The sequence below is a fragment of the Equus asinus genome, chromosome 3 (genome assembly GCF_041296235.1).
Source record: "Equus asinus isolate D_3611 breed Donkey chromosome 3, EquAss-T2T_v2, whole genome shotgun sequence".
Classification (NCBI taxonomy): domain Eukaryota; kingdom Metazoa; phylum Chordata; class Mammalia; order Perissodactyla; family Equidae; genus Equus; species Equus asinus.
In genome coordinates, this window is record NC_091792.1 from 92901274 (window position 1) to 92927075 (window position 25802).

Below are 25802 nucleotides of genomic sequence, written 5' to 3' on the forward strand. Positions count from 1 at the left end.
GGCCAAACTAACCCATCTGTTGACCAGATCTGTCACACAGGCCACCAGCATACAAGTTCTGATTTAAATACAAAAAAAGAAACCATTCAAGTGCCAGCAGAGAACACATGACATTATTTTCACAATCTTGGAGTAGGAAAGACCTTTCTAAGCCCAATCAAAACCAGAATCCATAAAGGACAAGATATTTAACTACATAAAAATGTAAAACTTATGTGTAACTGAACATTATGAACAAGCCTAAAGACAGATGACCGGTTTCCCCCAGGCTCTAGGAGAATGTGGACTGTTGCAGGCTGGGGGACATGCCTTCCTCTGTGTGGGAGGAGAGTGTACCAAGTTTAACAGCGCCACCAGGACCACCTGGAATTGAGGACTTTTCCTAAATACACCAGAAAGGGAGAGGGAGGAGGAAAGCATCCAGAACAGTCCAGAATTACACGCACCATCATCTGTTACTCAATAAATGTTTGTTGAGTAAGTTTGAGTCTACCTATCTCAAACTTTAATATCATTAATATAAATAAAAACTGACCGTGGAATTAAGAATTCCTTCTGGATATCAGATGAGTTATTCTTCATAACTGCTTCAGAATGTTAATCTGCTCCCCTCAACCAACAACGATCATGGAGTAGATACAAGAAGGCAGTTAACTAGATGTGCAGAGTTGGAGGGAGACGGGAAAGGCGTAAACCGTAACTGACAGAATTCCCTCCTTCAAGGCCCTCATGAAAAAGTAGATTTCACCACAATATTTGTTTCAGCACATGCAGAATATGTGCCCATTTTCCCAAATCAGCGCAATATAGACCAATTTCTTGAACACAGAATTAGGATGCTGATCTAATACAAAATCCAACATAGTAAAGAAACGAGTTGAGGCTCAGAGAGTACTAGATTTGAAGAAAATATGTAGCTGGTCTAAGAGGTCTGACTTCACATAGAGAAAACTGAAATTTTCATGCATTTTCCTGCACCAGAGAGTTTATAAGTTGCAAAAACGAAAAGGACCAAACATATTCGTTAAAAAAGATTATAGAATTAAATATTGTCATATCTGTGAATCATGGATTTCACGGTTACCTGTTGCCACTGCTGTTGACTCTTTCAGTAAACGCCATTGCTGCCAGTCAGTGGAAAGTGACAAGTCTATTCATCTGAAAGAGACATATAAGCTCATAAGTAAACTCATAGGTACACCTGATCTGTAAGAAATCTTATTGGAAACAGAATTCAAAGTTCTCACTTGTATTAGAGAATGGTTCTTCACCAACTCCCAAGTTGCATGAACAACCCAGCTAGCTTATAGCAAAGGCCAAATGCACTTTTAATTTTGAGGCTGCTACTCAAAGCCATTTTAGCACGAAAAAAATGTGCACAAGTTTATCCTGAGGAGAAAGAAAGGAAATAACATTTCCCTAGTGTCTACTTTGTGCCAAGCATTGTGTTAAGCCCTTTTAAAAATGACATTTCATGTAAACATTACAATAAACTTGCAAGGTAGATACTAATACTCCATATACTGATAGCCCATTTTATAGATAAGAAAACTAAACCTCAGTTTTAAGTAATTTGCCTGAGATAACAGGTTGTGTCAGCATCCTCATTAGAATCTAAAGGAAGAAAGTACGCGCAAGAGAGGAAATCGACATTGATCTTCACATAAGAATTCAACACAATAAAAATGTGGGCCCCAGTAAGAGCCAGTCTTAAAATTTTACTTCCACTCTTAAAAGGTACTTAATCCCCAAAACAGTTCTTGAGCATTCTCTCAGAACAGTACTGGATTTTTTTAAAAAGTTGTTATCCAACAAGGGCAGATGGCCTTGGTACTATCTTGTGTATCTCTAGAAACAACCTCTCTATGGTTAACACTATCAACAGCTGTTTCCTTTTCCCTTTCTTGTATGTGTTTGTAAATTTACTGCACTTATCCTAACTTGCTTTAAATAGTTTCTACTTTTTCAAACACCCTTAAGGCAAAGGGTATGCTACTAAATTAAACTAGTAAAGATTTAACAAACTGTTTGATACAAATGGAAACTCTACATTAAATCTGTAACAATTTTAGCTCACCTAGTATGTTTAAGAGGCTAACTGTTACCCTTTTAGCTAAGGCTGATGCTGAACACAGTCCTTCAGCTCTACTCTGACTCCTGAGAAGGTCTTTTATGTCACCCTCCATAAAATTAAAATTGCCAACTTGCTGACTACAATGTTTCCATACTAGTAGATATCATTTGTCTCTCTATCTCTTCCTCTGAAAGAATGCCAACATGGATGTTGCAAACATTCTAATTAAACTCACGCTAGTAGAGCTCTTAAGTTTTTCTGAGTCAAACATGCTTTGGAGCAGATGTTCCTCCAACCAGCTATAGTGGCCCTAGGCAAGTTTCCTAAATTCTGTAACTCAAATCCCAATCATCCCTTTCTTTCTTTTCCTGTCTCAAACACACTTTTGTTTCTCTTTCTCCCCGGGTCCTTTCCCAATCCCTTTACTCTGCCCATCCCCACATTATTTTCTTTCTCCCTTCCCCTTTTTCTCTCCCCATGCCCCTTTTGTTGCTCTCTCCTTTTCTCTCTCTTGACATGGAGGGCTGGCACACAGTAAGTGATCAATAAAATGGTAGGCATTTGTTTGGGCATTAATCTTCCTAACACTGCAAAGGCTTCTGAAGAGTCTGTGATGGCCCTCCCAGTGAAGATGCCCCACCTGTCTGCAGCCCAACAGCACCCCACCCCTAGGGCTGGTTGGTGGAGTGTGTGAAGGCAATGAGGGAGGAGGCAGGTCGGACTGTTGAAGGACGCCAACCTTGAGAGAGCAGTCCTGAGTTCACTTGTTTGTTCATTTACTCACCAAGCCAAGAATATTTCCTGAGCGTCTACTCTAAGACAGGTACTGAGAATAAGAGTGAAGGAAACAGACTCTTACTGTGACTGAGTTTACAAATTACAGGAGGTAACAAGCAAAGATGAAACACAATATACAGATGTTAGATATTGCAAGATGCTATAAGCAAAACAAGGCAAAGGCATAAAGTGCAAGAGAGAAAATGAGGTAAGGTGTTGCAATTTTATATAGGGTGGCCAGAGAATGTAACATTTAAGCAAAGACTTAAAGTAAGTAAGAAGCAAGCCATGCAGATCTGTAGTGAAAAATAGTTCTAGAACTCTGTGGGATACTGATGTGTCAATGTAGATTCATCATTTGTAACAAATGTACCACACTAGTGGGAGATGTTGATTATGGGGGAGGCTGTGAGTGTGAGAGCAAGGAGGTCTATGGGAAATCTCTGTACCTTCAGTTCAATTTTGCTGTGAACCTAAAATTTCTCTCAAAAAAATGTCTATTTTTTAAAAAATGGTCCTAGAGACTGACAACTCCAAGACTGAAGGAGTCAGCTGAATGCTTGGATCTCACCACTGGCTTCTTGCTTGGTGGGTGGGTGGAGAACAAAGTGAGAGTGATGTACTCTCTGAAGGATATGGCCCCTGGGCACAGCTGGGGACATGTCTGTACAACCCAAATTTTTAAATTTGCCGGGAGGCACAATGCCTTCCACAGAGGCAGGGCAAGGAGGCTGCATCACCAGGTTACTGACTGTTATGACTCAGTTATGTCTCACAGAAAATACCAAATCAGCCTGGGAAAGGCTGTTTAGGTGCTGATGTACGCGTGACTTGCACAGCCATATGGAGCAGCCATGCAACTCAGATATAAGGTTAGGTTAGGACACAATGAAAGTGCTGTAGTCAGAAACTTATTATCTTAAACCACTGCCAGGAAAGGAAATTAGTATATGCTGCAGTTAATTTCTCCTTCAAAGAATCGTTTTTACAAATATAGTCACATGTGTACAAGGAGATATGTGCAGTAAAATATTGTTTATAATAAGAAAACCGGTCACAACCAAATACATACAAACACAAAAATGGCTAAATCAATTATGACACATCATAGTGAGAGGCAACGTAACATCAAAAAGAATAGGTTCATCCAAACAAGATACTGAACAAAATGTACAACGTGAGCCAGTTTGTTTAAAAAGAAAATGCTTTATTTTTATGTTTATGTATAACACACGTGAGCATGCACAGAGCAAACTGTTACTAGTGGTTTCTCTGGAAAGGGGCACTTTCACTTTTTATTGTGTACGCTGTGAATCCTTTATTACCTGGGTAAACATTCTTCCTTTAAATATAGGGGTGGGGGGAATATACTTGCCTATAAATATTGAAATCAGGTCTTCCTGATGTTTCCATAATTTTTTTTTAAGATTGGCCCTGAGCTAACAAATGTGCCAATCTTTTTCTTTTTCTTTTTCTTCTTCTTCCTTTAAGATTGGCCCTGAGCTAACAAATGTGTCAATCAACCCCCCAGTACATAGTTATATATTCTAGTTGTAAGGTCCTTCTGTTTGTGCTGTGTGGGACACCAGCTCAGCATGGCTTGATGAGCGGTGCTAGGTGTGCGCCCAGGACCCAAATCGATGAAACCCCGGGCCACTGAAGCAGAGCACGACCACTCGGCCACGGGGCCGGCCCCTAACATACATTTTTATATTATTTTCACTAGATTATAAAGACAAAATGGAATAATGAATGGAAGCAGGGCAGTTTAAAATCCTCCCACTAAAAAAAGCCAGGAAGATACAAATACAATCTGGCTGTATTTAATAACGGAGTAGTGCTGTATAGCAGAAAGACAATAGGGTCAAGTGAGACAAGTGATTACCTTGGGCAAATTAAGCCCCAGTAGCCTCAGTGCTCCCATCTGTAAAATGGAAAATAGCCTACTTCACAGAGTTACTGAGAAGAGTGGATTATAATCTAGCTAAAACACTTAGCACATTGACACATCATAGGCATTCAATACATAGCAGCCCTTGCTGTTTAAGTCAGCAATATCTATGTTAAATTTTATGAAGTGAAATAGACTATGTTTCATTTATGAATGCACCCTGCCAAGTATATTTAACTGACCCTTCTATAGTCCTTCCAGCCTCTTGCAATGCAAATTCATTCAGAAATAAAAATGTCATGTATATCAAACTGCCTTTCTCCCCAAAATAGCAGGTAAAACAACTCAAGTAAAAAAAAATGTTTTTTTTTTTTAGTTTTAGAGACACTCATACCATATACATATATAATTACAAGGAAAGAAAAAGAGGAAGGAGGAATACAAAACATGATTCAGGATATTTTCAAATATTCTGGTCTAGGTCATTAACTGCTTGCAAAACCTAGCACATTCCGGGGAGCCTACTCTTGGGGATATTTATGACAGGCTGGCTAAAAGGCCTGCTTTGCAACCTACCAGCTATATGACCTCAGGAAAATTATTGTTCTTCTCTAAGGTCTCAGCTTTCTCTTCGGTAATATGGAGCTTCACGAGCTTGTTGGAGGGTTAAATAAAATAATGTTTGTAATATTTTTAGCACCATGCCTGGCGCACGGTAAGGACTCAATAAACGGTAGTAGTTGTTCTAGTTATTTTTCTGCCAATCAAAGCACATGCTCGGGAGAATCCGTACATTACAGAAGCTTTTCAACTGGACAACCACCACTAAGCAGATCTCAAAGCCCCATGACTATGACCCCATTTCCAAAGGAGACTATGAGGAAAATTCTCTGCCCAGAGGCCAGACTCGTCAGTCGTCCCTGGTCAGCCCTACTTCCCTTGCCCTTTCCCACACAGCCTACAGGAATAACAGTCTCTTGGTAATAGGCAATGTGTCGGGGGTGAGTCATGGTCACACACACTGTTTTCGTCTGAATTCCCCTGGACTCTGGGGTGTAATATCCCAAGCAGATCAGAATCATAGCAGGGGTCCAAACTGTCCTTGTAGTTGCCCCAAATGATCACGGGCAGTTCCTTTAGCTTTCCAGTGCCACATGGAGCCCATGAGCTTAGAAACTCATAACGGAACACGATTTCCCCCATTATCTTTTCTCCCCTTCAAATCCTTGTTCCAACCCAAACTCAAGGACACATTTCCCATCTTATTGGCCCCTTCTCAACACTCAGGTCTCAGCTCAATGACACATTCTCAAACAGGCCTTCCCTGATTAGCATGGGTAACGTAGCACTGCTGTGCCCTCAACCACATGCTCCAGCCAACCCAGTCTATTCCATTATACTCTACATGGGTCAGGAATGTATCTAGCGGCAAGTAACAAGTGCTTAATTAACAGAGGTTTATATTCCTCCTAGACCAAGTCTAGAAGAGGTTGGCTACTGGTACAGTTCTAGCTGTTCAATGAGGTCATCAGGAACTCTGGCTCCTTCCGATCTGCCATATTTAGCGTGTTGTCTTTACGCTTGCCATCTCATGGTACAAAAAGGCTGCTGCCATAACCAGACATCTCATCTACATTCAAGGCAGGAAGAAGTTGAGAGGAGGAAAGTGTGGCTATACCAACCACGTCTACCTCCTTTTGTGAGGAAAGGGAAATCCTTCCCCGAAACCTTGACTATCAAAAAATCAGAACTAGGTCACGTGGCCTCCTGGAGCTGCAGGGGAGGCAGGTAAATCAGGACACAAATTGTCATGATTTGGCTGGGAACAAACACGATCTATCACCTAGGGCTGGGCACAGTGTAGTCCCACACACAATTAAGGTTCTCTTAGCAAGAAAAAAATGGGAACGGGCATTGGGTAGGATAGTAACAGTGTTGGCCACACTTTTCACAGTACTCGCCACTATCTGAAATTAACTTATGCTAAATAAATAAACGTTAATTGCTTATATTCCCTCAACAGAATGCAAGCTCCATGTCTAGCTTTACATATACACCCCCAGAGCCTATATTTTAAAATAACTGTCAACCTTCTCACAGTAGGCAGGCATCATAGGCACTGGAATATAGTGAAGACAGTCTAGGTTATGCCGTAGTGGCAAATTAACCCCCAAATCTCAGTGGCTTGACAGAGCAAAGACTTATTTCATGTTCATCCTTTATGTCCATTGCATATTGGTGTGTTAGGGTAGGGGAGAGCATGGACCTTTTCTTCACATTGAGAAGCCTAAGCTGTTGGAAGCTCCACTATGTGGAAATGTGGCTTCAGGGTTTACTGAAGTAAGAGGGAGTTCAAGGGTCTCATAAAAGCCACTTAAATGCTCCAGCCCAGAAGTACACGTTACTCCCACAGACAGCCCACTGGACACAATTAGTCACATGATTCTGTGTAACCATAAGGAGGCAGAAAAAAATGAGAAAGCACATAAATATTGGTAGCAAATGTTTCGGCCTCATTCCCCATGGTCTAGTAAAATAACATTATCTCCATTTTAGAATTTAGATCCATTAAAGAAGTTTCTTGGAATTCAAAGTTAGGAATACTCAGTAAAGAAATTATTCCATATTATAAAGCAATACTTACCATTAAAATAAACACAATTATTTCTTTCAGGAGTAATAATAGGAAATATTGATGTAGCACTTATTATGCTCTGCTCCAAGTGCTTGCCAAATCTCAGTACCTTTAATCTACTCTACTACCCAGTAAGGGAGATACTATTATATTGTTAATCCCATTTTATAAGGGAATGGAAAGTGTTGGGAGCCAATTCTCCATGGGTCTGTGGCATTTCTGCATGTCGTACAACCAGAGGCACCAACTGCCTTTGTTCCAGACAATCTTTAAGGATGCTTGTATAGAGAACAACCTTGGAAAACAGAGATAGTGTCTCCTTGTAGAGCAAAGGGAAGGCATGCTTACTGCCCATTATAAAAGACTGGAATTCCCTAAGCTCAGGATTCCTCTCCTGTAATGTCTGCAAGCGTCACTTGGCTCTTCCCACATCTCCCTTTGCAAACTGGGGTTTTGAGAACCAGTGTAAAAAAATGTTGGTACTGCGGCTACAGCTATTATTATGAGTAACAAAGTCATTCCCCAGGAGTCCATGAAACTGTGGCAGGTTACCTTATTAGTTGAAAGTAGGGTAAAATCTCAGAGGCTTCAGAGTTCTTGACAAGGAGTTAAGTAATTCGCCTAAGGTCTGACAGCTAGTAGGTGGCATAACCAAGATTCAAGCCCAACCTGTCTGGCTCAGAAACCAAGCTTTTAAATTCTCTGCTACACTACAGTAGTTCTCAAAGGGTAGTTCCAAAACTAGCCGCATCAGTATCATCTGCAAATGTTACAAATGCAAATTCTTGGGCACCACCACAGACCTAGTGAATCAGAAACTTGGGGGGGGGGGGGGAGCAGGGGAGACACATCTGTGTTTTAACAGGCCTTCCAGGAGATTCTGATGCTTGCTGTAAGTTTGAAAACCAGTGCTAAACTGCATATATTCACTGAATCTGTAAGACTGAGGGAAATGGTGTGGGTATACCCTGATTTACATACGGATGTGAACTGACTTCTCATAACTTGAATAATAGATTCCAAGCACTAAGGGAGATGGCTCATAAGCCCTTGCATTTAATTTTTAGGAAGGTAAGGCTCTTTATCTGGTGCAAATAAACACCACCTCTGTTTAATAGGTCTGCATCATATTTTCCTTTGGAGTCACAAATATACGTCCAGAATGCAAAATGAAAATACTTGCTTTTTTATTCCCATAATGATCATAAAGAACTACTTAGCCAAGGAGAAACACTATTTATATTTTAGTCAAGCTGTAATTCTTGAAAAACAGGAAACCACATATCAACACAGCCAACACAGCGTACCATAGCAGAAAGGGCACAGGCTTTGAGTCACAGAGTCAAGTCACTTAACAACTTCAACTCAGTTTCCTGATTTTAAAATGGAAAATCAACTCCAACTTCAGAGTTGCAGTTAGGCTTAAATGAACTGTCACGTGAAAGCCGTTGGTAAACAGCTTTTATGCTAAGAGAATGTAAACTCCACCTGCAGGAGCTCTTTCTCTTTCTGGGTCATGATGTTGTCACAGTTTCCCCAATGCTTCGAGAATGGTCTGACACAAAGAAGATGCTCGATACTTCTACGGTATTAGGAATGAATATGAGGTATTATATTAATGATGTAATTGATACCTCTGGGCTCCACTTGTCACAATAATCTCAGTCTTTTAATAGGAAAAAGTCGCTCTAACAAGAAATCCTTAGTCATGTTTAAAATGGGCCAGATAATTTAAGAAAATCAGCTGATTGTCTTCCCCTGGAGGACACTATTGGAAGAGTTCTGTCCTAAGGCATAAGACAAAAACTCTTATTAGCAACTCTGATGGCCTTAGAACCTCACGGCTTCAAGTTCATAGCTGCTGTGCAGATACAAACACAGGCAAGAATAAAGGATGTGTGCCTTCATTTATGTATGTACATCTTTCATATGTACAAAGAACTACATATTTCACATTTACTTCCGCACTATGGTAGAATTTTTTTCCAAGTAACTTTATGGGGATTATAATAGTTCACAACATTGTGCAATTTGGGGTATACATTATTGTTTATCAATTTCTGAATTCACTTCATCGTGCTCACCCCGAGTAGTGCAATTTTTTTGTAAAAAGATTTTATTTTTCCTTTTTCTCCCTATAGCCCCCCGGTGCACAGTTGTGCATTTTCTTTTTAGTTGTGGGCCCCTCTAGTTGTAGACACGCGGGATGCCGCCTCAGCATGGCTTGATGAGTAGTGCCGTGTCTGTGCCCAGGATTCGAACCGGCGAAACCCTGGGCTGACGAAGCAGAGCACGCGAACTTAACCACTTGGCCGTGGGGCTGGCCCCTAGTAGCGCAATTTTTATCCATCACCATACACATGTGCCCCTTTATCCCTTTTGCCAACCCTCCCAACCCCCTTCCCCTCTGGTAACCACTTATCTGTTGTCTATATCCATGTGTTTGTTTATCTTCCCCACTAGGGTAGAATTTTAATAAATCATGCAGTATTTGTCTTTCTCTGTCTGGCTTATTTTGCTCAACATCATACCCTCAAGGTCCATCCATGTTGTTGTAAATGGGATGATTTTGTCTTTTCTATGGCTGAGTAGTATTCCATTGTATATGTACACCACATCTTCTTTATCCAATCACCAGTCATTGGGCACTTGGGTTGCTTCCACATTTTGGCTATTGTGAATAATGCTGCAGTGAACATAGGGGTGTATAAATCTCTTGAGATCACTGACTTCAAGTTCTTTGGATAAATACCCAGCAACGGGATAGCTGGATCATATGGTATTTCTATTTTTAATTTTTTGAGAAATCTCCATACTGTTTCTGCACTAGGGTAGAATTTTAATAAATAGACTATAGGGTTTATGTAATCTATTTTAATAAAATCTGAGATTCAATTCATTAAATATTAAATAAGCTACTACGGTGTATGAAAAAGAAAGAGAGACTGCTAGAAAACCAGTGCCAATTAAACATCATCTGGGAACAGAAACCACTGTTGAATTTATAATTTAATGAGGAAAATATAATTTATTGACAAAACTTTGTAGATCTATGGTAAATGCAGTTCCTTAGTTTGTTCTGTCTCCAGCATAAATTTCTCAATCTCCTGAAAAATTAGTTAATAGTCTAGAGTCTTGAAATAGGGGAACTTTGGGCTTTTAGCTTCAACAGACATACCTAGCTTCAACATATCTAAGATAGCAAGTGAACTAAAGTTGAAGGACAGCTATCAGTGGAGGGCTTCAAAAGTAAGGAGACTATCCCAGCTTGCAGCCATTCCCTAGGAGACATCTGCAGAGTATACTGTCCGCTGTTTGTCTTATACTGATCCAAATATTTATATATAAATTAGCTCTACTTTTCAAAAAGTGAAAGCATAAGGCCTTCTCAAGATTTGGAATTTTGACAGTCAACTAACTTCATAAGGGATATGCAAATTTGTTTGATGAAAGAGCACAAATTACAGAGTTGAGTATAAAACTCCTTTCGCTTGCTTTTGAAAAAATATTGAAAACAAGTCTGCCTTTTCCAAGCTTAATTTTTTTACCCAACTTTTCAACTTTCAAGGCGATTTATAATTTCAACTGAACCACCACATGGCGACAGGGATTTGTGAGGTTCCTAATAAAGATGCAACTCAGATATATGTCTTAACTGAGGAGTCCTCTTCCAAGTTTAATCCAAAACCCAATTAGGCAAGTATCTTAGTCAATAAAAAAAACTTACTTTTAGCTCAACCAACTCTTTGCAAAATTCAGTTAAACCAGATAGGAAACAGGAGAGACAGCCAGTTTTGATGCAGTCTAACTACTTATTGTCTTAAAACCCCACAGTGATACAGTGACTTCTCATAACAAAAAAATCCATGCATATTCTTTTTTTTTTTTTTTTGAGGAAGATTAGCCCTAAGCTAAATACTGCCAATCCTCCTCTTTTTGCTGAGGAAGACTGGCCCTGAGCTAAAATCCATGCCCATGTCTGGATGATCTCTGTATTCTAATTTAACACACCGTGATTCTTCAAAATTTGATATTTACAAAGTTGAAGAATTAAGCAAGTGACAAATGCCAAAGACACTCCAGAAATTCAATGGCTACAGTGAATAAGACATATTAACTCTAATATGTAATAGTGCATTTTCTTCCTGCAAGTGGAAAGCAAAGACTTCAGTCACAGACCTGCAAGCCCCACACCCTGAGCCTCATCATCGCTGAGTTATACTTAGAAAAAGAAAAGAAAGAGGGGAAAAAACCCCAATATCTAAACTCATTTTTTTCTTTTTTTCTTTTTTGAGGAAGATTAGCCCTGAGCTAACATCTGTTGCCAATCTTCCTCTTTTTGCTGAGGAAGACCAGCCCTGAGCTAACATCAGTGCCCATCTTCCTCTACTCTATATGTGGGACGCCTGCCACAGCGTGGCCTGCCAAGCAGCACGTAGGTCTGCACCCAAGATCCAAACTGGTAACCCCAGGCCTTGAAACAGAATGTTCGAACTTAACCACTGCGCCACTGGGCAGGCCCCTAAACTCATTTTTTTCAAAGCCTTGTGTCCCATTCTTCAATATTTCTTTGTCTTAAAGTGACCAAATCTGTCCTAAATCTTTTCCTTGGTTCCCTCTCTCCTAAGTTGGCTGATTCAACTTAGTTTTCCTCGTTTTAAGTACTACTTATCTATTCTCTTGCTTTCTCTCCTAGTTTTCCTTCATTCTCTTGGGTCGTTCGTTATCCTTTAGTTTTCTCCATTTCTTTTCTGCAGATTTATTTCCCAAAACAACACTTTCTGACACTGGCAAGAGACAACACCTTTAAATTAAAACAGGCAAAGCATCCAGAATTTTCAACTCTCCTGTGAATTATTTCCAGAATATCCACTCAAGGAATCCTTTGCACTAAAGATGAAAGGCAAGCTAAGGAAATACATTAGACAGAGGAAGTAAACATTGAAACAGGGCCATGCTTAGGTATGCTTATGCCTCTGAGGAGAAGTCGACTCCCGAGTCCAAAGGTCTTTTTCTCTCTCATGCCTTCTGTCCCGACTCAGAGTCTGACACCAAGCAGGTCCGGGGGAGGCACCCCACCGCCACCTGTCTTCTCCCAACTCTGCATGACCTTGCTCTGAAATAATCTCAGACAAGCAAAATCCCCACACTTCTCAGGCTGCTCTCTTGCCTAATGTTTTTGTACCTCAATTACTGAGTTCTTCTCACTTTGCAACGGTCCCAGGGAACACTGGGTCTTCGCCTTAATTTACAGTGTCACCTTGAAGGTTTTAAATCTGTCTGGTTCCTCGATGGTACGTCATACCCCCCATCCCCCGCCTCCAATGTGCACCAACAGGGTTAAAATTACCCCATTCCACCTTTAAGAAAACAAAACAGTGTCTGCAAGGCCTCCCCCGTCCCGCATGCAAGATTAGCTCCCGGAAGATTACAGCCACATCTCCACCTCCAAAGCCAAGGGTCTTCCTGGGGTAATTTGCATAACAATATGGGGGGGGATAGAAACTCCTAGTAGACAAACCCAGCTGGAAAGTATCAAGACCCTCGAAGGCCCATCGCAGTTTCATTAATGTAACTACCATTATGGTAAAGGAAAGTACAAATTCATACAATCCTCCAATTCCTCTCCCTTTTAATTCGCCCACCCCGGCGCTCGCAACGTCGGAGGGCTGGCATGCAGCAGTCACAGAGGATCACACACCCGAGGACAAAATTATTGTCAAGAGAAATTAACCAGTCCCATGTTCTGCAGACGCCGAACCCCTCTGTCCCAGGAGCACGTCTCAGAAGGTGCCTCCAACTTTTCCCCTCCCTCTCTGGAGGCTGCGGACCACCGACACACGCCTCCCTCTCAATCCCGTTTAGACGGGATTGGAACCACTAATCTCTCCGCTAGACGCAAGAGGGAGGGGTGACAATGACGACGGGAGCGGGGAGCGGGATGGAGGAGAGAAAAGCCCCGCTTTTACCCCCCGAGAAACTTCTGGGACTCGTCTATTACGCAACCCGGGCACCAGGTTCCAACAACGGAACATCTTTCCGCAAGACGCGGGGCGCACGGGCAGATGTTTGCTTTTGAGGGGTGAGGCGGGGGAGGAGGCTGGGTCTCTTCCTGTGTTCCCCTGCCCAGGTTTTCTAGCCGCTACCTGCCGCGGATTTGCAAGTCAGGGCAGTGCAAGCCCTGCGGCTCCCTCGCCGGTTCTCCCCGAAGGTTCCCACCGGAAAAGTGGGAAGGCCAGCGACTTGAGTCAGCGCGCTGGGAAGCCGGCGGCGAGGCGGGGAGAGCCTGGGCTTCCCAGAAGTCGGCGGCTGCGGCGTGCGGGGCCAGGCTGACCCCAGCCCGGGCACGCAGGGCTCTGCTTACCTTCCAGCCCCTTCGTCCTCCAGCCCCGGTCGTGCGCCCTCGCCGCCTCCGCCCTCCCCTGACCTGTTGCGGTGGGGAAGGGGCGCGGGTGCGGAGAGCGCAGGTGAGCGCGTCCTCCCGGGCTCCGCGGCGGCTCGCGCTGGGCCGGCTCCGGAGCGGCGGAGGCGACAGTGCAACTGTGCCCGTGGCGCGCGCAGCCGGCGGCCGAGTGCGCAGGGGCCGCGCGCGCCCGTCCGCTCGCTGGCTCGCCCGCTCGGCGCGCCCGCCGCCCAGAACGCCCGGGCGGCGAGGCCACGCCCTCCTCGGGAGGCCACGCCCCCTGCCGCCCTGCCGGCACCCTCGACCCCCCCTCCCGGCCCCGGTCCCCTGCTCCGCCCGGCCGACGCCCTCTAGCTGGCGCCACCCAAACGGCGGGGAAGGTCGCGGCCCTCCGCGGGAGACTGGTGGGAGGCTCGAGGGGGAGCTGCAGCTGAGGATGGATACGGCAGTGACCGCACCGGCGGCGTGGCTGACCCTGCCCCGGGCTGGTGTGGGGCGCGAGAACCCTTTCGCTTTACAGCAAGATTAAGCTCAGGGTCAAGTTCTGACTAAAAGTGTCAAGGAGCCTTTTTGCAATTTCCTATACAATTGGAACAGACTCTGTGCCCTTTAAAGGAGATAATGACTAACATCTGGGGAGGATTATACAGTTTATAAAGGGCTTCACACACACCAGCCCGTCTCATCTTCACAACCTTATAAAACAGATAGATTATTGTTGTCATTTCCCGAATAATGAAACCAAAGAGCTGAAAATAATTACTGCGTTCAATGTCACAAGCTACAAAATGGCATGGGAAACCAGGTCTCTTGAGTTCAGCCTCCGGGTTCTTCCTCTCCAGCAATCTAAGCCCAGAAAATTCTAATGGGTGTAGGAGTTTCAGCAAACAGACCAAACAAACGAAAGAAGGGAAAGGTAATGTCTAGTGAAGTCGCTACCCGCTGCCTACTGTGAACATACCAAGGAAAGCATCAAGCTGTCTTCTTTGCCTCGTCTCACCTTCCTCCCGGCGAGAGATGCAGAAAGATTACATCAAGTGGCCCAGATGGGTTTTTTCCCCCAATATCCTAATGGTTTAAAATGGGTGAAATTATTTGGATGAAGAAAATCACCTTACTCAAATGTAATATAATATAAATGTAAATTAATATAGTGTATGAAAATAACCCCTCCGTGCTCGCCGTATTTCTTTCTTTCTTTCTTTCTTTTTTTTTTTTTTTTTTTGCTGCTTTTGCTTTGCTCCTCATGGCTCCTTCATTGTCCATATGAACAGTGTTTAATTGAAAACCTAATCGGCAGATATTTGCATTTCCAAATTAAACCCTTGGCTGCTTGACTTAATTTCCCATGGATTGTTTTCCAAAATATGACTCTTCTCTCTAACTCCGTATGCTCCCATGGTGATATCGATTTGATCTACCTCAACGGCTGAAATAATTACGTGTCCCTTATGAAATGTAGTGTGCCTCTAGACGACAGCTCCGGAAGTCCTCCGTGAGCACCTGGGACAGGAGTCAGCTCTGACAGACGGGTGTCTGTGGGCTTAGAGAGTTCTAATAGAGGCTGATATCTATTCTTATCATAACCAACATTTTAACCTTTTTGTTATGAAACTAGTGTATTTCATTGTAAGATATATATAAGCATAGGACTATTTTATAATCTGAAAGTTTTTACCACTCCTACCTACAACTTTTTCCTTCCTTATGTTCCTTTTTCTCATCCCTTCCTACCTCATAATTCCTTCAAGGTGTGGTCAACTTAGTAAGTGATGTTGGCAGTAGAAGTTTGATAATTTTATTTTCTTCTTTTCGGAGTTGAGGGATGTAATTTTGCAAAATTTTTTTGTTGAAGATGATATAGCTCGTCCCATTTATATGAATATTCTTAAGGTGTTGTGCTAGTTGGTGGGCCATATCAATGACAAAGACCTGTTTTCCTGAGACTCCAGTACCTGGTGGAAACAAGCCAGCAAATAAGCATTCGAAGGCACACCCCTATTGATTAATTTCCTGAAAGCTGATAGGGTATTTAAAAACACTTAAATCAAAACTAATTTTCTCATAATAAATAAACAAAAAGCAGGATAGTCCTTCCAGTGAATTTTTTTTTAAGTTGCCTTTCTGCCTTTTCTCCAGGTCACATTAAGTAAATAGTTAATAAGCAGGCTATTTTAATTAGTCATTATACTAGATCTAGTTTTTTTAAATTTATAGCATAAACAAAAGAAAAGTAAATATACAGTAGAGATGCAAATATTTAGCTTTATTAGCTACACTTTCCTGAATCTTCTTCATTACAGGAATTCGTAAGTTACATTTTTACATTGAACGAAATTTTAGCACTTCCTTAGTCTTGACAACCTAGTCAAAATTATTCCTGATTATGTTTCTGCTAAGGTGAAGCATGTCTCTGACATCAGTGATCTTTTTTCAACAGAACTGAAATTTTTTTTCCCTTTTATAATACAATGATGGTACCTTTTTGGCTACCTCTTCATGTGAGGACTCCCAAGAGGTCCCTTGACAATTTTCAGACATGATTTCACTGAAAGTTTTTAAAGACAAACAGGGGAACCCCCTAGAGGCTCCCAGAAGCTCACAGGCTGTGTTCTCAGAGCTCCTGAACCCTACATGGGGGCAGGACCACAACTAGAAAGATGGAGACTGGCGGGGAATGTGCTGGCATCACGATGCATCATGATGCAGACAGTTGTTTGCTTGGCCAGCCGGAAGTCCTCCCAAACTCTGCAGCAAGACCGAGCATTTTAAACCAGCAATTTCAATTCTGCTACTCCCAGATTACTGCATGTATATCTCAAACAGCACTGACTTCTTCAAAGTGTAAATAAATCCTAACCCAACTGAGAGCTGAACTTAATCTAGTGAAAGAAAACAACCAGCCCAGAGTTGGAGGAAGGTAGTGACATTGAAGAAGGAGGAGGAAGGATCAGCCTAAGGTAGGTAAAGGGAAGTGGAGGAAGAGCCAGTTCCCAAGAAAGAACACAAATGAAGAGGGCAAAGATTATGAGGGGCAGTAATAAGAAGTAAGACAGGAAAGGTCCACCGGCAACTGATGGCAAAGTCCCCACAGCCAGCCTAGCAGGTTTTCCTTTCCCACCTGAGTGCGAGGCATAGGAGATGGATTTGATCAGGTTGCATCTTAGAAAGACTACTGTGGCTGCCATACAAAAATCAAGAGGCCTGCGTGAGGCTGTGGTCATGGTCCCTGAGGCCATGGAAGAAAGCGTCCTGACAACCAGGCAGAGATCGCAGGCAGAGATGGAAATTCCTAGCTTTATGTTTCCACCTGGGAGGCAGAAATGCAAATGTAAGCCCGCTGGCTTTTGCTCTCAGAACAACTAGGTGCACAATTATTATAATTAAAATAACTGTCTTTATTCCATCATGAAAACTTTGCAGAAAACATGGTTCCTGGCGACCTGACGTCACTTTTTCTAACAAGTACAATATGAACTTCACACTGCATATGAGTTTTTACTCATTGCCACTATACACTACTTCCCCATCCCAGTGGAGATTATGATTTTTTTAGTCAAGTGATATTATTGCTAAATTGATTTCATGTTTAAAGTCGTAATTTGGAAAACCCCAAGGAATATGGAGCAAATAATATGAGCACAACATCCACAAACTTCTCTAAAAAAATAAATGTAGTGATTTAACTGAGTGGCTACAGTTTACCAGACATTTTACACACATAATTTTATTTAATCCCCTTGGAAACATGTGTATCTCTCTAGTTCACATATAAAGAAGGAATAGGCTCAGAGACATCATTCGTCTCAATCATGATTATATAGCAAGTAAAGAACAGAGGCAGTATTTGGAACTCAGCTCTTCCATGGCTCAAGGTCATGTTCTTACCACTACACATACAGAATAGATTAGTATGAATATCCCAATTGAAGTCTTTCTAGTTCAATTCACATCAGCAGACCCAAGGGATTCGGCAATGGGTTTTTATTCTAACCATTACATCTAGAGGGTTAGATGGGAAGAAGATAAGGAAAGCTGAGTGATTGTGGGAAAACCAAATAGTTGCAGTGGGAAAGGGAAAGAAATAACAGGCAGAGCCAGAATACAAGAGCCAAGGTATGGTGCCCCAGTGGGAACAGTACTGGAGGGACAAGCACCCTAAAGAAGATGGCACAACTTCAAGAACTCAATACTACAATTCACCTCTACATCTATCTGTCTTCCAAGTTCCAGACCATCACCCTCATTTGTTTGCAGAAAATCTCCACACGACTGTCCTATAGGCAAAACAAACTTAGTACATCTCACATGATACTCATAGTTTTTCACTCTCTCCATCCATTCTTCCACAACCCACCCAGCCCGATTCCTCCTGTTTGGTTTCCAACTTTCATTAATGATACTTTTATAGACACAGGATTCAGGTTCAAATGTCCATTACCCACCAAGTCACATTTCAGTTTCCTTTTAAATATCTCCCTCCCCTACAAGGGAACTTTGTAGTTTTTGTTTTCTTTCTTTATTCTTTCATTGAATAGCTACTGTGTCAGATACTAATTCTGTTCAATTCTGGGGACATAAGGACAGATAAGAGACTGGCCTTGTTCTTGGAGAGTCTGCATCCAGAAGGAGAAATGTGGAAGGCAGGATTCTAAGATGGCCCCAAGATTCCCACTCCTGGTGTGTATTTGCTATTTAATTTCCTCTCTTTGTGTGTGGGTGAGCCTGATCTAATCAGGTGAGCTCTTCTTAAAAAGAGGATCTAAGGGTAAAAGAAGAAGGAAGTTGGATAGATTTGAAGCTACAGCAGATGCTCTCCTGTTGGCAATTGAAGGAAGAAATTACCACGTTGTGGGGAGGGCCATATAACAAGGACCTAAGAGTGGCCTCCGGGAGCTGAGAGTGGCCCTTGGCCACTAGCTGGCAAAAAAATAGGAACCTCAGTCATACTATTGCAAGGAAATGAATTCTGCCCAGGGAACATGGAAATGGTTCTTTCCCTAGTCAAGCCTCCAGATGAGGATACAGCTGGCCAACACCATGATGTGATTTCAGCCTGGTGAGATCCTGAGCAGAGTGCCCGAGGTAAAGTGTGCTGTTCTTATGATTTCCAGAAACCGTGAAGTAATAAATGGGTGTTGTTTTAGACTGCTAAGTTTGTGGTGATTTGTCATGCAGCAATGGAAAACTAACACAGAGAGTCAAAAGAATCAATAAATCATTGCCATACAGTCTGCTTAGTGTGATGATAGAGGCATGCATGGGACGCTATCAGAGCACAGACAGGGACGTCTAAAAAAAAGATGGACTCAGGGAAGGCGTCCTGCCAGAGGTGGAACCTAAGATGAATCATAAAGGAAAAGAGGAAGTTGGTGAAAATGCGTGTGATCAGGGAAGGAATGCTGTGTGGGCAGAGGGAGCTAAATTGCACACGTCCCAAAGTGATGGGGTTCATGGTGAATTTTAGAAACTAGAACTACTTCAGGATGTCTGAAATTAGAGGAAGATGGTAAAAGATGTGGCTAAAGATGTAAGAAATGATAAGAAAAAAATAACATTTACCATTCACTGATTGTATGCTGTATGTAGCTATATGTGGTACAGTGTGTAATCTCAGCTGAGGTATATTCACGGTAACCCCAAAGATACACCCGGGGGTGCCAGGCATTTGCAGGCTTGCCTCAAATCCAGTCCCTGCTCTCCCTCTTCTCTGCTGTGAATCACGAGGAGTTGGTTCTTGCAAACCACATTTCTCAGCTTCGTTACTGGGAAGCTGCCTTCTGGCTAATTTGGGCCAATGGATGGCAGTGGGAGGAGACTGGAAGGCAGGAAGAGACGGGACTCCAGGGTGTTTCTCTTCTCTCTGCTGTGGGCAATGGCTCTGACCCCTGGCTGCACCTCCTCTGTAGCTCCAGCTCCCACAGATCCTGACGAGTGTCTCTGCGCCCGGTCTCTGGTCACGCTATGTCCTTCCTTAGTCCCAGCCTTGGGGGGTGGCCGTTGGTTCCTGTGGTTGCTTAATCCCTGGGTAGCCCTACCTTCCCCTATTTGGTCTTTCAGTTCTTCAGTCTATACCTTTTAACTAGTTCCCTTATTAAATTCTCTCTACTGAATTATCCCGCATGACTGTTATTTTCCTAACCAGATCCTCACTGAATCACCATGTTTTACAGATGAAGAAACTGAGCCTCAGAAAGATTGAGTGACTTGCCTCATATCACACAGTTAGGAGATTGTAGGGCCAGGATGGAAGAACAAGTCTGCGACTCTGAAGAGTCTTTCTATCAAGCTGCACTGTCTCTCCATGCTTATTATCACCATATGGTCAGCTCCTTGTTATTTCACCATTACAGTAGCTTCTCAAATATTCTCCATCCCTCCAGTCTCTTCTCTCTCGTCTGTCTCCACAGCGCTGCCAGATGAGTCCTCTTTAAGCATATCTCTGGTCACGTGACATATCTGACAATTGCGAAGAGAATTAAGCATAGACTTCCCATTCTAGACTCAAGACTTCCCAGAATAGCTCTAAATCGGTCTTTTTGGCTTCATTTTTCTTAAACATATTGCTCTGCTAGAAATGTGCCCTTGACTTTCACTTCTATGTCTTTGCTTATACTGTTTCTGTTCCCTTTAGCTAGGAACACTCTATTTCCATCTTTTGAAATAGCATCTCTCAGTTCTACCTTTTGAAATAATATCTGTCCTTCAAAGCTCATTTATTTATTTATTCACTCAGCAAACCTGGGCAAAGTACGTCCTAGGCTCTCAAGGTAGAAAGAAGAACAAAATTGTCTCCATTCTCTAGAGTAGGGGTTGGCAAACTTTTTCTGCAAAGGGCCACATGGTAAATATTTCAAGCTTTGTGGGTCACGTGGTCTCTGTTGGAACTACTCAACTCTGCCATTGTATGAATGAGTATGGCTATTCCAATGAAACTTTATTTACAAAAACACTTGGCAAGCTGGATTTGGCCCAGGGCCTGTAGTTTGCTGACCTCTCCTCTAGACACTCACATGAAAACAGATGCAAAATCTGGCAGGAAATGATCATGAATAAAACATAGCAAAGAGATATGGAGGACAGAAGTAGAAGTGCCAGCATCTATGTAAGAAGAGTCTAAAATGATGAAATTAAAAAGAATAAGGAAGGGGCTGGCCTGGTGGCACAGTTGTTAAGTTCTCACGTTCTTCTTTGGCAGCATGGGGTTTGCTGGTTCAGATCCCGGGTGCAGACCTACACACCACCTGTCAAGCCATTCTGTGGCAGGTGTCCCATATATAAAGTAGAGGAAGATGGGCACAGATGTTAGCGCAGGGCCAGTCTTCCTCAGCAAAAAGAGGAGGATTGGCAACAGTTAGCTCAGGGCTAATCTTCCTCAAGAAAATAAAAGAAGAAGAAGAAGGAAGAATGGGGCCGGCCCCGAGGCCGAGTGGTTAAATTCGCATGCTCTGCTTTGGTGGCCTAGGGTTTTGCTGTCTCGAGTCCTGGGTGCCGACATGGCACCGCTCATCAAGCCATGCTGAAGTGGCATCCCACATGCCACAACTAGAAGGTCCCACAACTAAAAATACACAACTATGTACCGGGGGGGCTTTGGGGAGAAAAAGGGAAAAATAAAATCTTTAAAAAATAATAAAAATAAGAAAGAAGAGGATATATTTGAAGAAGTAATAAAGTTAAATTTCTCTTAACTGATGAAAGATGAATGACTTCAGATCATAAAGTACCAAAGAGAAGAGATAAGGAATAATCAGACCTAGACACGTTATAGTAAAATTAAAGAGTACCAGAGATAAAAAGTCTGCAACCTTCTAGAAAGTGAGAATAAATGACCTACAAAGGAACAAGAATCATATTGATACTAGACTTCTCAGCAACACAACTGGCTGCAGGAAGACAAAGGATTCATATATAAGTATGGAAAAAAAACTTGAGCCTAGAGTCTTCTATTCAGCCAAAGTGTCACTCAAATATACAGCTGTGGTAAAAGTGATATCACCCTCAGGCATACAAGTTCCCAGAAAATCTGCCACACAAAGACCCACATTGAAAACGTTTTTGAGGAAGTACAGAGATGAGAAGAAAAATTTTAAATCCAGATGTGCCTTAAGAGATATCAGAAGTAAGGGTATCATATATTCAAGTAAAATTTGTTTAGCCTTAAAAAAGAAAAAGCAACTAGGACCAAAGAAAAGAAAAAGAGAAAATATATCTATTACAATGCAGACCTAAAATTCTAGATATTATTAATATGGTGAGTGCTTTGGGAGGAAGTGAAAGAGACAGGAGAGCATGCTAATATATATTTCTCTTGTTAGGGTAATAATATGGATGTGACAAGGTTAAGAAGTAAATAGGGAGAGGATGAATAAGGTTCTGGTTGTATCAGTCAGGACACAGAAACCACACCAATAATTTATCAGGGAAAGTTTAATGTAACAGTTATGAACTAATAGAAGGTGGTTAACTATTAAGAGAGATAAAGGGTGACTCTACAGAACAGCAAATGTAAGCAGGACTGCTACCTCGGCGGCTGAAGGAGAACACCCAAGAGAGGAGAAACTTGGAACAGACCCCGCTCCCAGGGCTGAGATTCCAACCTCCTTGGAGAGGCACAGGATTTCAGTGGCGTGCTGCAGCCCGGAGCTGGGGTGCAGCCTGCAGGCAAGGGATGGTCAGCTGGAAGCACCCACTAGGCTGGTGGTGACATTTGCTGGAGAGTGGTGCTCCTGGGTCTCTGGAGGAGACCTCAAAGGAACAGGAAGATCTAGAAAGGGAAGCCACCGCCTCTGCCGTGCCTTGCCGTGTCCCTCCAGTGCCCTCTGCTGATATGGCCTAACAGTGTACCGGCAGGCAAAGCAGAGTTGTTCACAGGGTCCGGCTCCAGGCGGCTTTGCAGCTCACAAGCACTCAATTGATAACTGGCATTTTGAACTCATTTTTTTTCCCACTAAGTGTTATATTGTCAATATTCATCCATGTTCTATGTGTATAGTTGTCTAATATTCTACCTTGAACACACTTCCTGGTTATCTTTCCTTTCATTGTTTCTGGGTTATTTTACAGTTCTGTTAGTTGTAGAAAACTAATAATAATGCAAATTATTTGAGCCCATAGAACTGGAAATGAATTGTGTCCAGTGTAATATAATTGATTATTTCTCTGTGGTTAGCTCATTTTGTATCTTTCTGTAAATTCATTCTAACATTCCTTGTTAGCTATATATATGTTTGTTTGAATTCTCCTTTGATCTAGTTGTAACATCTTATTGCTTTCTTCATTAATTAGTGAGGTAAATAAAACCTCCGGAGCCCGCCCACGGTGGAGTGGAGTGGTTAAGTTCGTGCACTCGGCTTTGGTGGCCCAGGGTTTCACTGGTTCAGCTGCTGGGTGCGGACCTGGCACCACTCGTCAAGCCATGCTGAGGTGGCGTCCCAAATAGCAGAACCAGAAGGACCTGCAAGGAGAATATACAAACTATGTACTAGGAGGCTTTGCGGAGAAGAAGAAAAAAATAAAATTAAATTAAAATAAGATTGGCAACAGATGTTAGCTCAGGTGCCAATCTTTAAAGAAAATTAAAAAAACCTCTGATACATATTCATTTTATATTTGTGTGAGAGTTATGATCTTAATTTTCAAAAGACATATATATTAAATAAAACAGTCCTAGAGTAGTTAAATTCATAGAGACAGAAAGTAGAATGGTGGCGATTGCCAGGGCCTGGGGGAAAGAGGAATGGGGAAGTTATTATTGAATGGGTATAGAATGTTAGCTTGAGAAGATGAAAAAGTTCTGGGGATGGATGGTGGTGACGGTTGCACAAGAATGTGAATGTGTTTAATGGCACTGAACTGTACACTTAAAAAAGGTAAAGGGACCAGCCCCGTGGCTGAGTGGTTAAGTTCGTGCACTCTGCTTTGGAAGCCCAGGGTTTTGCCAGTTCAGATCCCAGGTGTGGACATGGCACCACTCATTAAGCCATGCTGAGGCAGCGTCCCACATACCACAAGTAGAAGGACCCACAACTAAAAATACACAACTATGTACCGGGGCACTTTGGGGAGAAAAAGGAAAAATAAAATCTTTTTTTTTTTTTTTTAAAGATTGGCACCTGAGCTAACAACTGTTGCTAATCTCTTTTTTTTTTCCCTGCTTTTTTCTCCCCAAAGCCCCCCAGTACCTAGTTGTATATTTTAGTTGTGGGTCCTTCTAGTTGTGGCATGTGGGACGCCGCCTCAACATGGCCTAATGAGTGGTGCCATGTCCACGCCGAGGATCTGAACCCTGGGCCGCCGAAGCAGAGGGTGTGAACCCAACCACTCGGCCACGGGGCCGGCCCTGGAAAAATAGTGTCTTTTAAAAAAATAAAATAGGGGCTGCCCGGTGGCCCAGCAGTTAAGTTCCTACGTTCTACTTCTCAGCGGCCCGGGGTTCACCCGTTCAGATCCCAGGGGCAGACATGGCACTGCTTGGCACACCATGCTGTGGTAGGCACCCCATGTATAAAGTAGAGGAAGAGGGGCATGGATGTTAGCTCAGGGCCAGGCTTCCTCAGCAAAAAGAGGAGGATTGGTAGTAGTTAGCTCAGGGCTAATCTTCCTCAAAAAAAAAAAAGAATAAAAATTTTACAAAATTAAAAAATGGTAAACTTTATGTTATGCATATTTTACCTTAATTAAAAAAGTAGAATTAATGGGGCCAGCCCTGTGGCTGAGTGGTTAAGTTCACATGCTCCACTTTGGCAGCCCAGGGTTTCACCAGTTTGGATCCTGGGCTCAGACATGGCACTGCTCATCAAGCCATGCTGAGGCAGCATCCCACACAGCACAACCAGAAGGACCCACAACTAAAAATACACAACTATGTACCAGAGGGCTTTGGGGAGAAAAAGGAAAAAATAAAATCTTAAAAAATTATATTACATTAAAAGATTATACTTTAACACCAGCTATATTAATTGCTTCTCAAATTGAGTCACAATTCTACTAAATATTCTATTACCTAAAGACTAAATTGTAAAGTTAACCTACAACAGCTTGTATATGAAATAGGAATGGGAAAAAGAAGAAAATTGTTAATATTTACAAACAAGCACATATACATAAGAAGCAAAGAGAAAATATGCAAAGCTACTACAGCCCTTGTTTTTGTAACTGGTCCCGAGGTCATAGTTCATATTTACGACCCCCGTCTTCCTCTGCTTATTCCATATTTCCTTTGCTCTCAGCTAGAAGCTCAGCTGGTCAGTTTCCTAGTGGAGTGACCTAAACCTTCATTCTTGAAGCACCTGAGTCCTCGCTATCTCTGCCCTATTTTGGTTACAGTTTTCTATTAACATTTACTATTGGACATGGAAGTACTAAGAGATGCCCCAGGAAATGCCCCGGTTCCAGACATAGTCCTGTTTGTACTCTTGGGTTAGCAGCAGCCAAGTTCCCCCTTGGGAGCTGAGATCAATCACTCCAGCAGTAGGGAGACCCCTTTTACTGCCTGTTGGTTTGTGGCATAAGAAGCCCAAGATGGCCAGGCGGCAGCCTCATCTTCCAATTTAGTGCATACATTGTTGTGTTCCTTGGTGGAAGCATTCCTCCCTTGGGAACAAAGACCTTTAAAGCAGCAAATCTCAGAGTTGCCAGGATGGGAAGCAAAAACTTTGTGAGCAGGTTATTTGAAATAGCAGTGAGAAGAGCCAGTCTCACACTCCTTGGTTCCTGAATCCAAATGCTCTGGCTGTGGAGGAGATAGCACTGTATAACAATCTCTGATTCAAAGCATATACTGCATCTTAAAGACAGAACCCTGTCTTTAAAGGTTTTGTCTCCCATCTGGCACCATAAATGAATTTCCAGTAAGCAATTCCATCTCTAAGCTGGAACAGCCACTTGCAGATGCTGGAGTATGTGGTTAGACCAGTTAATTCTATAGGCGTATGTTCACTGCTGCTTTTCCTTTTTTTTTCCTTCTTCTCCCTAAAACCCCCTGGTACATAGTTGTATATCCTAGTTGTGAGTGCTTCTG

At 42.5% G+C, this 25802-nt stretch overlaps 1 protein-coding gene across 2 annotated transcripts in view; it reads right to left on the reverse strand.

Moving 5' to 3' along the window:
- The window catches only part of AFF1 (ALF transcription elongation factor 1), a 174381-nt gene extending 160369 nt beyond the window's left edge, over positions 1-14012 (reverse strand). Inside the window, exons 1-2 of one of the 2 annotated variants that reach the window (XM_044766291.2) lie at positions 13742-14012; positions 1085-1158 (exon numbers count right to left, since the gene is read on the reverse strand). In XM_044766291.2, the coding sequence (XP_044622226.2) occupies positions 1085-1122 (38 nt within the window). In that variant the 5' untranslated portion in view covers positions 1123-1158; positions 13742-14012. The remainder of the gene's footprint in view (positions 1-1084; positions 1159-13741) is intronic. The other variant, XM_070505392.1, reaches the window with a different exon arrangement.
- Positions 14013-25802: the final 11790 nt, after the last annotated feature.